Source organism: Bufo bufo, chromosome 2 (genome assembly GCF_905171765.1).
Source record: "Bufo bufo chromosome 2, aBufBuf1.1, whole genome shotgun sequence".
NCBI classification, from domain to species: domain Eukaryota; kingdom Metazoa; phylum Chordata; class Amphibia; order Anura; family Bufonidae; genus Bufo; species Bufo bufo.
The window spans coordinates 57,096,241-57,109,505 of NC_053390.1; the positions used below are offsets into that span (position 1 = coordinate 57,096,241).

Sequence of the window (13,265 nt, forward strand, 5' to 3'; positions counted from 1 at the left end):
TTGTGCAACATCTTACGTAGTTTATATGATTAAATGCCCCTGTGGCCAAGCTTATATCGGTGAAACCTCCCAATCTATCCGCGATAGGATAAGTAAGCATAAGTCCGATATCAGATGTAAAAAAGCAGAACTCCCCATCCCTCATCATTTTTTGCAGATGCATCATACTGTTAGTCAGTTACAATTTCAAATTATAGACCATGTACCTATGCCAAGACGTGGTGGCAACCGTAAGCTTCTACTACAAAAAAGAGAGTCCTTCTGGATCTATGAGCTCAAAACGATCTCACCACATGGACTAAACCGTGATTTTGATCTATTATTATGAATATAATACGTAAATTTGATGTCTTCTCAAATAATGTTTGTTATTGCACATTCTATTGCATAATATTGTAATAATTATACAATTTTTATGTTATCACCAATCAATTTTTATACTTTTTTATTTTCTCCTTATCTAGACGCGCTGAAACATAGGTTTATGTATGCTTATAATCTTACTATCTTGTTTTTTCTAATATATACTAATCTTGTTCATATCTAATTCTGTAACTAATCAAGTTGTCTAATATGATGGGTGATGACCGACACTATGAAACGCAGATTGGTGATGACCGACACTATAAAACTCAAGATACCCAAAATGATTTGTGATGATTGATAGTATGATATTCAGATGAGTGATGACTGACACTATGAAACCGTGACATATGATACATATAGATTCCCTGATGGAGAAATTGTGAGATTTGATGAGCGCGCTATACCACTATTCGCTTGTTCTTTATATTATTTATTTGTTTTTATTTCTATTGTTATAGATTTAGATGAGATGCTATAATCTGTAACTCTCCTATCGATATGATTATATCCTTAAGAAATGCTATGGCTCATAAGTGATAGAGGTTAATTCCAGACACATAGCGTCTTGCGTTCCACTTTGCAACCAGACGCATGTTATGACGTCAAACGCATGCGCGCGGGCCGCTTTGTGTTCCACATACAAGCCAGACACATACCAGTGACGTCAGACGCCGAGCAACACGAGACAAATTCACTATAACTGGCGCTTCATAGCCAGTCTCCCCTATACCACCAACGAGCACACATCGCCTCTGATACATCCGGTAATACTTTTGATATGATTGTTCAGTGCCTCTCGTTTTTCTCTTTTCCTTTGATTTACCCTCTGTATTCCATATGACCATATACTAGCATGATACCACTTGATTTCTTTACTTGTAATGCGTGTACCTTGTATCTGTGATAGAATATTGGAGCTGCAGATCGCTTGTTTTCCCCTTTGAGTCTGTCCATCTATTTGTTATACCATAACTAGAATCGCTATCTTGTTGATAAATTTCTATATCATCCCCTATGTTTGATTGGGACTTTCTACTAATTATCATGGTATATGATATAGATTGGACTAGACTCTACCCTCTGCTCCTATTTTCCTTACCCTGTTCCTTGTCAGACTAACCCACCCTTGTGGCCCATTACTGACTACTTCTATATAAATGTAGACTATTCATCCTGTATAATTCTTATATTTAATGTCATTCAGCATTCGATTGTTGTAATATATATACACTTTTATATTGTTTATAGGCCGTGATCAAGGTCTAGTTTGGACCGAAACGTTGGCCCTATTCTTCTGTTATGCAACATTAAGTTGGTGTTGACAATATAATAAATTCTATTCAACTGAAAATTATATGAGTGCCGTGGATATATATTTTATCTGATATAGTGACGTGACGGTCCCTCCATTGAGCACCTCCCCTTGGGATTCACATTTCCCTTACCCGGAGTGCCTTCCAAAAATTTGAATTTAGATGAGGGATTGGCATGATCGCCATTCCCAGTTATTGCAGTCAGGTGCCTGCAATATTATACAGCTAGCACCTGCTGAGTATGGAGCAGGCTCACTGCAGCATACATTACCTCAGCCACCGTGATGCATCAGTAAGTCAGTGGCTAAAGGTTAATTTTATCACTGTCTGAGATTTAGACTTTCTAAATTTTCTGTTAGGTTTTTTGTTTAATTTGGGTCAATGTTTTAACTGTTATTTACCACTAACATGAAGCACAAGGTGTAAAGAAAAAATAAATAAAATCAAATAATTATTCCTAACTTATTACCACAATGGTACAAGTGTCAAAATTAAGCTGGGTTCCTGAAGGCTTAAAAAGGGGTATGTCACCAGCAACCTCCCTATGTAACCAAGGGCAGCATCAAATCAGTTTCTCACCAATTATAACACTGCCCATGGTTCCCATGTAAAGCATGCAAATGGAGCTTTAGTGCAACGATGGCATTGTTGTTGCTCTCAAGACCTGCTCCTCTTGCCAGCCCCAAAAACACCCCTGATGGGACAGGCATTTTAATAGAAAAGAATTAGGTGCTGTAACGGGCAACACAAGAATTAAGTGGTGAATAAAAACCCATAGGAGTCTCCAGTAAAGGTTTCATGGAACATTTTACTCTCCAATTGAGAAATTTCTGTACATTAAAAGCACAAGTGCTTTAATAAGTTTAATGAAAATGGAACAGCATTGACACCAACATTCACAGACTGGAATCGGAAAATGGTGGAAGTTTACTCAAAAGTAGACAGGAAGTTTATTACAACTTCTTTCAGCTTGGCATCTGTCTGCTCAGAGATCTTTCCATCAGCCCTAATGAGGGGAATAAAAACAAAAACTGTTAGTATTAAGACAATGTCAAATCTGCTTAGTAAAATGGTATTTTAGGAAGAATCCCATATTGGACTGACCAAGGTAGGATTTTTACAAAGTTATGGTATGAAGCATAAACCCCTACAGGTTCTGCATTACAGCCTGTACATGCGGCCTTACTGCTTGGCAGCTGCTCTGAAGCCAGATGTGAACGCACCTGATGGTAGCAAGGAGCTCCTGGTGCTGGCTCTTAACGTGTGCCAGGAAAGCACTCTCGAATTTTGTGATCTTGCTTGGTTCCATTTTGTCCAGATGACCCCTCACACCAGCATAGATAACTGTTACCTGTTCTTCGATGGCCATGGGCACTGGAAGGCAAGGCACATGTTACCATTATAGTAGAAAGCATCAGTTAGGCAGCATACAGTGAGATACAAGACTAGCACTTACCATACTGTCCTTGTTTGAGCAGCTCAGTCAGACGGACACCACGGTTCAACAGTTGTTGGGTAACTGCATCCAAATCAGAGCCAAACTGGGCGAAAGCTGCTACTTCACGGTACTGAGCCAACTCCAGCTTCATGGTACCGGCCACCTGGGAACAGCAATATAATCACTTAGAATTCGCTCTGTCACCATCATCCTCCAGATACAGCACAGGACCAAGAGTACATGTAAACTGCTACACACCTGCTTCATGGCTCTGGTCTGAGCAGCAGAACCGACACGGGACACAGACAGACCGACATTGATGGCAGGTCGGATACCCTTGTAAAACAATTCAGTCTCCAAGAAGATCTAAGGTGGGAAGAAGAAAAATAAAATAATTTATATGCACACAGTGTACCTTTCCATCTTAAGCATACATTGGACCAAATAAATACATTGCAAAACAGGCAGAAGATGCAGCAAAGTGATGCAAGTTGAGCGATTAGTCTAGCAAGTTGCATCGAATTTGACACTTCACCTATAAACGTGCACAAATGGCACATGCCGTTACGGAGCTTGCGCTTTTTTTAAACTCTACTTTCCAAAATAGTCCAGCAAAGCATTGTAAACCTCGCCCGAGTGCGCAAGTGCCACAGCCAACACTCACCTGGCCATCAGTGATGGAAATGACATTGGTTGGGATGTAAGCCGACACATCACCGGCCTGGGTCTCAATGACTGGGAGAGCAGTCAAGGATCCACCACCAAACTGGTCGTTCATTTTAGCAGCCCTTTCCAGCAGACGGGAGTGAAGGTAGAACACATCACCAGGGTAGGCCTCACGACCAGGAGGACGACGCAGCAGCAGAGACATCTGACGGTAGGCCACAGCCTGGAGACAAAGAATAGCATCAAGCATCTAAGCCACAGAAAATTTGAGTCTAGTTTTCAGGCTAGGGCTTGCTGGAGACATGGGATCATGGAAGGTGTCAGGCTGTGTTCACAGTAACCTAATCTGAGGATGCAGTGGTGTTTGGTCTGACCAACACTCAGCATTAATGCCAGAACAGGGTAATGGATTAGCCTGCCGGATTCCTAATGCAACTGTGAAGGAAGCCTTACTGCCATTTCAGCGATTCCCTATGGAAGAATAGCCACAAGACAATCTGAATTGTGAGGATAGCAAGGTAGCTGGAGTGTTTTTTTTTTGTCACATAAGGAGCTATGGGGCCCTAGTTTTAAACAAGTTAAAAAGACATGAGCAGTCCATGGCTGGTAGGTGGGAGCAGTTTATCAAGATATTCACCTGTTTGGACAAGTCATCATAGATGATCAGAGCATGTTTTCCATTGTCTCTGAAATACTCCCCCATGGAGCAACCAGAGTATGGAGCCAAGTACTGCAGGGGAGCAGCATCAGATGCGGTGGCAGACACCACAATTGTGTACTTCATGGCATCTAGGAAGAGAATAAGATATAAGCAGTACTATGGGAGGAAAAAAATATAAAAAAATTCTGGATGTGCTAAAGCAGGCTAAGAATTTAAATCATCTGTAGCCATTGCCAGCACCAATTGTATTGCGTGTAAGGATCAATTCACCTACAGTAGATATGGAGCAGAAAATTCTGCAACCGAAAATCTGTTTCAAATTTGCACATAGGGTCATTCTGGCAGCAAGGACATCCATCTCCGCAAGCAGCGTTCAGAAGAATGGAGCAGTTGAAGAGGTTTCTGCTGCATATGAATTAACCCTTACGTTAACTAGCAGTCCCACATGACCCCAGACAGTATTACCTGCATCCGTCAGCCTCTTCACCAGCTGAGCCACGGTGGATCTCTTCTGACCAATGGCAACATAGATACAGTACAGTTTCTTCTTCTCATCAGTCCCATCATTGAACCTCTTCTGGTTGATAATGGTATCGATGGCAATGGCGGTTTTGCTGTGAAAGGACAAATGTCAAGGGTTATTTCATATAGCAAAAACATTCTAGCGTTTTATCACAGCATGCAAGTCAAGCTTCATTCTAGATCTGAATGCGCTTATTGCAACATACAGTTGGTCCAATTATCTCAGATGAGATAAATGCAGGTTTAAGATGGCGTAATAACTATGCCAAACACTGGACATGTATTCCCCTTCCTGCTGTTCCTTACTGGGAACACTAATGGCCACACATGATCAAAACCACATCCACAAACCTTCCCTGGTGCAGTTCCCATGTGGAAACTAGTGGGTGTCTGCATGTGGATTAGTGTCACTGAATGGGACTAGTCCACAGTTAGATCCGTAGCGAAAATCCAAGGACAAGCCTCTGGTCCCATGGCACCTCCGCTGTGTTAACAGAAGCTACTGCTTTCATGTTTAGGGTAACTACTTTTCACACAAGACACCATCGGCACAAAAACGATACCACAGAACAGCAGTCAAGGTAACATGTAAGAGGGGTAGGGGAGACGGAGAATCTGTAATAGCCCTGCTAATAACGCACCTCTCCAGCCACTTATACTGGGCTGCCATTTATCTGACGGGAACTTTTACTACTCCTGCTCATCTCACCATGAGAAGTGACCTTTCTTACCCAGTCTGTCTGTCACCAATGATCAGCTCACGCTGTCCACGGCCAATGGGCACCAGACTGTCAACAGCCTTGATTCCAGTCTGCATGGGCTCCCGCACAGAGATACGTGGGATGATGCCAGGGGCCTTCAGTCCAACTCTTCTGCGGATTTTTGATCCAAGTGGGCCCTTTAAGAAAAGCACAGAATAAGTAACATCTTCATGTACACTTCATTTCTCTACTTCTTAGGCTACTTTCACACACTCGTTTTGTGCGGATCCATCATGGACGGATCCTTTCAGATAATACAACCGTCTGCATCTGTTCAGAACGGATCAGTTTGTATTATCTTTAACATAGTCAAGACGGATCCGTCCACATTGATTCCATTCTATAGTACCTGTGCTTCATACTGCAGCTCAGCCCCATTCACTTTAATAGGACAGAGCTGCACATAGGCCCGTAGCCTAGGCACAAGCCAAGAGCAAAGTTTAAACAGCTGATCCATGGTGTCAGAAGTTTGCCGATTTCATATTGATGACCTATCAATATCAAAAAACCACCTTAACATTTACTGACCAAAGAACTATATAGAATAAAAAATAAAGTGAATGTCCCTTCCAAAAAACAAGGGTAGCAGCACCTTCGAGGCCTCCAGTCAATGGCTGTTGCAAAGCTTCAATCTCAAAATGCATTTGTAGTTTAGCAACAGCTGGAGTCCCTGGTTGGAGGCCTCCACTATAAAGTGACTGAACCCATTTGATTTCCATTAGTGCTCAGTCTTGAGACCATTTTATCAGTTCAGTCAAGGCCTCTGTACTGATTTCTGAATACAGTTTCGAGACAATGGCCCACTAATCAGATTGCCCCTAGAATACAGTGTAAAGTGTAAGAAGCAAGCCAACTGAGTTGGTGTAGAAGTAGTGTAACCATACACCAAATTTATCACCCAGCATGAGCCGCTGTGATCAATCTGGCACCTTTAGACTGGTCAAGTTTAAGCAATGTACATTTTACACGTGTGTAGCAAATCTGATACCCAATATCTCATAGCCCCCTGCAAAAATAAGCCGGCAGAAGGAAGATATGACTAAAATATCATGACACTTATTTCAGGCCATTATTGGGGGGCCAAGGTCAGATGCAGCCTGTGACCATCTAGCTCTTGCAAACTCCATCTCAGCATGATGAGAGTTGTAGTTTGCAGCAGTAGGAGAGTCACAGGTCATCTGAATGGCCCCGTGGCTGCTGTCCAGTTTGTGACATGGAGGGTCCTGCAGTCGGGATGTGCTGCTCCTTCTGCCTGGTCAGAAGTTCGCACTTGACAGCTGCTGGGAGCATGGCTGACAGGAAATTCGACCGCAGAGGCTTCCAGAGATTTAGGCTTTTGCAAAAATAACCCACAGACACTCACCTTGCCATCAATAGCATTTCCCAGGGCGTCCACAACACGGCCAAGCAGCTCTTCACCGACTGGGACATCCACAATGGCTCCAGTTCTCTTCACGATGTCTCCTTCCTTGATGAGTTTGTCGTTACCAAACACGACAACACCTACGTTGTCGGGCTCCAAGTTCAAGGACATTCCCTAAGGCACAGAACAGGGACACACTCCAGTTCAGATAGTCTGCAGACATGACACTACCTATTGAGCGTTTTATACTCCACTTACAGCACAACGCAAGAGTACCATGAGGTACCATCAGTACTGCGACCATCAAAAGCATCATGTAGCATGGTCAGCAGTAGTAAGGGACAATGTCAGATTTATTATGGGGCTACCTTAATCAATGTTATTTATGCCAAGTGGGGCACCCCTCCTCCAGTAGATCATAGCTAGTGTCAGGGGCTGGAGATCAAAGGAAGCTTGAGTGGGAAATACCTTAAGTCCAGAGGAGAACTCCACCATCTCCTCGGCCTGGACATTCCTGAGGCCGTAAACACGGGCAATACCGTCACCAATGGAGAGGACGCGACCAGTTTCCTGTAGGTCAGCGCTGGTGTCTGCGCCCAGGATGCGTTCCTCGAGGATGGAGGAGACCTCAGCAGTGCCTGCAGAGAACCACGATCGCCATTTAGTACTTGGAAGTCATGAAAACCCAGACCCACCCTCAGTACCAGCACCTCCCCACTATTTGATCCCTTCAGAAGACATCCACCTTGTTACTGACAGCATATCCAAGGCCAATCTTCACAATACTGCAAACCCCCAATATACACCAAGTGTAGGTTCAGCAAAGTCGGTAGAAAGTCACAGCCCAGAAGGACACCCTTGACAGTTTAGATACCATGTGTGCAAAACCAACAGCAGCACAGAGGAGTGAGACACTCACCGGTCTTCTGGAGCCATGATCCAGATGCATGGATGTTACGGGTGGCGACGAATGCAGCACCAAGGGCCTTCTTAGAGACCTGAAAAAATAAAAATATATAAAGTCAAGATAAGTAAGGGATATAATAGACGTGATCTCACTGTATAATGTATATGGAAATCTATACAGGAGGCCGGTCCTGAAGGACAAAGTGCAAGACAAGGACATGACAAAGCAAGGGCAAATACAGCAGGACTTTATCTCAACACATCACAGGACATTAAAGTGCAGACCACCTACAAGTTAAAAGGGTTTCCTGACTTTGCAAACTTATGCACATCTGATCAGAGGGTCCAGTAGGATCCTCCCAAATCACAAGAACAGTGTCTCATCACCCCCCCCCCCCATATGAATGGAGCAGCAGGTCAAGCGTGTGCGCTGCTGATAGACCAAAGTACTGGACTCTTACTGGATCCACTCCTGTCTTAGGCAAAAGAAAACTGCATGTGGGATTCCCGCCTGAACATCAGGTTCATCATAGAACGTCAATATAGGAGAGAAGAGTCACAACTCTAGTAAGAAGGTTGAAGGGTCACAACCATCTTGGCATGCCTTCACTGGTACTGGTCTGCCAGTGTGAACCATGTCAACTGGATAATAAAATATAAAATCAACATACTGATGTTTTAACAGTTGCCAATAAAGTTATACAAGATTATAGACAAAATGCCACAACACTGCGCACAGGCAGCACCACATGGGGCACAGATTAATCAGGGCCCCCAGTACAGACAGTGGGGGGCACAGACTGGTTTATGACTGGGGGGGAAATCCTGCTGATCAGACTCATTGATCAGCAGCATCACAGTCAGAGAATTGGGCGACACAAGACCCTGGTTTTCTACAGCAGAATCCTATGACCAACATGGGCAAAAAAATAATCTAAAAATCACAATGCAACTATATAAAATGGCTCATCTTAGGTCCACTCCTGCAGCAAAGGAGTACCAGGAGGGGTACAGGACCGGCACATGGGTGCAAGGAGGGGTACAGGACCGGCACATGGGTGCAAGGAGGGGTACAGGCACCTCCATTCATTACAGCCAGCACAAGGCCTGTCACTGCGGACAATGACACCGGCGCCATTGACCTTCACAGGACACCCGCGGCCTAGGCTGTCACTGCGATCCACGAGCTGTCCTGGAACACAGCCCCGCCTATCCCCTGCCGTGCCCGGTGACGTGTGCAGGAGTCCCTGGTAAGCCCAGGCCGCAGAACACACTGACGAGCAGAGGCGGACTAGGCCAGGACAGCCATGCTGGGAGGTGCAGCAGAAAACATACAGGAACTGAGTGGAGAAGGAAGCCCCGGAACCTACCAGACCGGCCTGCCTGGGCAGGGAGCGGGCGAGGGTGGCGGCTACCCGGACTGAGAGCATGGTTCCAGCGGCCGGTGAGGATCTAGGTCAGATTAATAGGACGTCCTCCCTGTCGGCCCGTCCGCGCAGACTGAGAAGATGGCGTCCCGGCTGTGAGCTTGTGAAGGGAAGGTCACTCCCGCCCACAACAGGCTCCACCCATTCTAGGAAAAAATGTTTTTTTTAAATTCAATTAACTTTATTCATTCAAGGGCAAGGGGACATAACAAGAACGACTTGAGCTGTCATTCGGCATGACGTCATGAAATGCCAGCTGTTATTGAACTGACAGTCGCCCAATTTTTTTTTTTTTCTTACCAACTTTATACACACAAGGGCATAGGGCATGGGGCACAGGCTGATGTTTCTTTTTGTCTAATATGGAATTGCTTCTGGTTGGTCCTCCCTTCAGCAACTCCAATTAAGACAGTTCAGTGCAGGGGCAGAACCAACACAAAATACCGCCCCAGCAGAACCAAGTACCACAGTGCAGCACAGAATACCGCCCCAGCAGAACCAAGTACCACAGTGCAGCATAAAATACTGCCCCAGCAGAACCAAGTGCAGCACAAAATACTGCCCCAGCAGAACTGCAGCTTACTCAAGTTAGGTTTAGAAATGTTCCTGGGTGTTGTAGTGCAATAGACACTAACCTGAGACAGCTGACTCTCTGCAAGGGCAGGTGATGATGAGAAATGTTCGTGACGCCAGTGCCAATTAAACGGTGGCACGCCGTTTGCTGATAGCAGGAATAACTGAGGAACCACGTGATGTTAAAACAGAACTCAAACTTTAGTAGTCATCATACATGGACATAGATGGAAGCGCAGTTCCTTAGAAGACAGTTGATTTTCAATACAGTTGATGCAGGCAATATAGATATATATAGCAAGGTGACTTTAGAGTGTTAAACACAGGACTTGCAGTACAGGCAGCTTGCACTCTATTCCTGACTGATCCTGGAACATAGAAACTCTTCTCCAAGGTCCAATGCCCTAGCTCTGGCGTATATCCTTGGTTTTATCTCTATCAAGTACCTCCTCTGTAGTCTTGAGTACCTCTTGCTTTCCTTGACATGCCTCTGTCTCTCTCTGTGTCCTTAGGCTGATTAGCTGTGGTGTTCCTGCTTCTGCATATATAAATTCAGGAGGGGAACCTTTTCCTTGGATCTGGAACCCGGTTACAGGGACTGCATTACCCTCTCCTGGTCCACAGGCTTCAGGCCTGGACTTGACTCTGACATAGCCTAATCTCTGGTTAGACTAGACTACAGACTTCAACCACAACTTTAGACTGACTCCTTCTTCCCTGACTAGGCCTTATATAAACTAGGGCTCCCTAGCTCCCTCTAGTGACTAAGAGCTGAAATGACACCCCTAGCAGGCCTGTACATGCACATTTTACAGCAACAGGGAAATACATAGCATTACATTACATTACATTTTATAAAGACGACTTATACCAACTTCCCTATAAATAAGGGGGACGACAGCACACAAGTGACCCTTCTGTAGTGACGGGCATTACAGTCCCCGTACACTACATACCCCACTGCTTTAAGCTGAGTACGACCTCGTACTCCATCAGGGCTCGCCCAACTGGAATCTTTACCTGAAACAGAAAAAGAGACATGCAGGCATACATATATGTAATTCATCTGCATTTACATTCATATCAGGTCCAATTGGCAAAGGTGAAGGGTGGTGACAAGGGGCGTCGTTCTCTTCTCTCAGGATAGTGAATGGAACTGGGGCGCTGACCTGGCACAGCGTGACATTAATACCAGGATAGTCCATGACAATGAATAAGTCCATATTAGAACAGCAAGAAACGGTAAAACAGTATAAAAGTTCTTGGAGGCTCAAAGAACAAATATGAGTCCGTACCCAGGTTATTTTCCTATAAATCACAGAGGCTCTCATGCGGTGGAGTCCATCTCTGGGCACATTTCCTTTTAAAAGAGCAAAAATCTCAGAGGCTCAGGTTCTTTTGAGTCTATCTCCGGGCACGGTTCCTTGGTATCAAGTTGCACAATATAAAACAAGTGCTGTAATACCCCTGATCAACCTGAAAAGGGGGTTAAGGGTAAAAGGTGCAACAAAGGAACAGGCACAACTTGGCGTGGGATAGCAAAAGCAGGCAGGAGGTCCTGGAAACAAACTTGGCTTTGTCGACTTTGATATTTCAGTGGTTAACACCTACCACTGAGCCGTGGATAAACTGGCAGCAGCAACAAACGACCAGGAAACATAGGACTCCTGTCCTGGAAGGGTTAACAACATCATTCTTTGGTGAAATAAAGCAAAGGCCTAGCAGGCTGATTCACAGGGGTATGTCATAATTACCCGGCTCTGCTGGCAAGTACGGCCTGTAGTAGTCCTCTACAGGAGGATGTGCCCACATAACGGTGTCAGGGGGCAGCTGCAAGGTAAAGGGACCCCTAATAGGTATTGGCCCCATAGGCCCAGGGGCAAACACTCTTGTGGACCGTACCGGTCCCGGCACAATGATTGTGGGTTGTGCTGCATTGGGTACCGCCGCCGCAAGCGGTCCGGTGGGCTCAGTACAGCAGTTCACAGCACTAGCGGGTCCTCTTTGGGGCCGCAACGGAGCGGGGGTGACAGAAGGTGGTCTACGGGTGGTGACAGGCACCCTTACCTCATCCTCCTTAGCCGGCGTCCGGATCCTGACGGTGGCAATCTTGCGCAGCTCCCGCAACTTTTCCTCCAGCCGGACGATCTGGTCACCAATGCTCTCTGTGTCGGAATCGCTGTTCTCTGCTGGCGCCGCCGGCGCAGGTACAGTCAACGATGCGTCGGACGCGGCCGCGTCAGGCTCCGGTGGCGCATCGGGTCTCCTACCCTTCCGGATATTCTCCAAGGTAACCCGAAGTCCTTTTAAGTTCTCCATGTCCTGTACGGTCTTCTCCCGACGAGGCAGCTCGGGGGAAGGATAGGGGCTCACCCATTTTTCCAACACGGTTGGCTGCCAGAAGACGTTAGGCCCAATGAAGGAGCTCCGCTCCTGGAAGGCGTGATGGGCCGGCTCTGGAGAGCGTTCAGATTCCCGCTCGCAGCCAGAGTAGTCTTCTTCTGCCTCCCAGTCCTCAGGTTCTCGCTTGGGACGGGTCACGGCAGTTGCATAAGGGCCTCTCAGGCTCTCGGCAGGGGTGAACTCCACTTCTCCCTCGCGGAGGCTGTGCTGATAGGAAGGGAGGTAGTCTCTCTTGACAGATCTTCTGTTAACATACAAGTCTCTGCCAGTTAGATAATCTTGGATGAACCCGTAGCCACGGGTTTTGTCAAAGGACACCACCAACCCCTTTCTCCTTTCCAGGCGGGGTTGGGTGTTGGTGTGTCGTTCATGGATTGTCTTGGTCAGTTCCTCATAATATATTTTAGTCTTGGTATTCCGCTTTATAGCGGCCTCCCGGATCTCTGCCATTAATGAGGACCATTTGAAAGAGGGCTGAAAGAAGTCTCTCCAAGAGCCATAGCAGGGCTCTGGTTCTTTCTCCCGTGGCAGGCAGGCGGGTCTCTCCGGTCCCGGAGAGTAGGCCGGTGGAGCCTCCTCTGGCTCGACACCAACATTATCCATTTTTGATATTTCAGGCGCGGACGTTGCATCAAAGCTCTGCTCACTCTCCAACATGTTCGATCCTTCTCTGGAGAGCGATAGGGTGGCGCCAATAAGATCAGCCAGCTCCTCCCATTGCACTGGGAGGCCGCCCCCCAGGTATTCCAGTATATGAAAGGCGGAGTCCATGCTGGCCGACATGCAAATGTCCAGATAAGCAGTGGCGCCTGACCTTGAACTCCTTCCCGCTTTTTCATCAGAAGGGCGCCAACTTTTCCCGCTTT

At 46.1% G+C, this 13,265-nt stretch overlaps 1 protein-coding gene across 1 annotated transcript; it reads right to left on the minus strand.

Annotated features, from left to right (window-relative positions):
* Positions 1 to 2,473: 2,473 nt before the first annotated feature.
* On the minus strand, positions 2,474 to 9,529 carry ATP5F1A (ATP synthase F1 subunit alpha). Its single transcript, XM_040421143.1, has 12 exons — positions 9,367 to 9,529; positions 8,010 to 8,088; positions 7,559 to 7,728; positions 7,091 to 7,264; positions 5,698 to 5,864; positions 4,910 to 5,058; positions 4,421 to 4,572; positions 3,782 to 4,006; positions 3,376 to 3,483; positions 3,136 to 3,280; positions 2,903 to 3,053; positions 2,474 to 2,685 (listed from the first exon to the last, which is right to left on the minus strand). Exons 1-12 carry the CDS (start codon positions 9,424 to 9,426, stop codon positions 2,607 to 2,609), a joined length of 1,659 nt encoding a protein of 552 aa, XP_040277077.1. The 5' UTR covers positions 9,427 to 9,529; the 3' UTR covers positions 2,474 to 2,606.
* Positions 9,530 to 13,265: the final 3,736 nt, after the last annotated feature.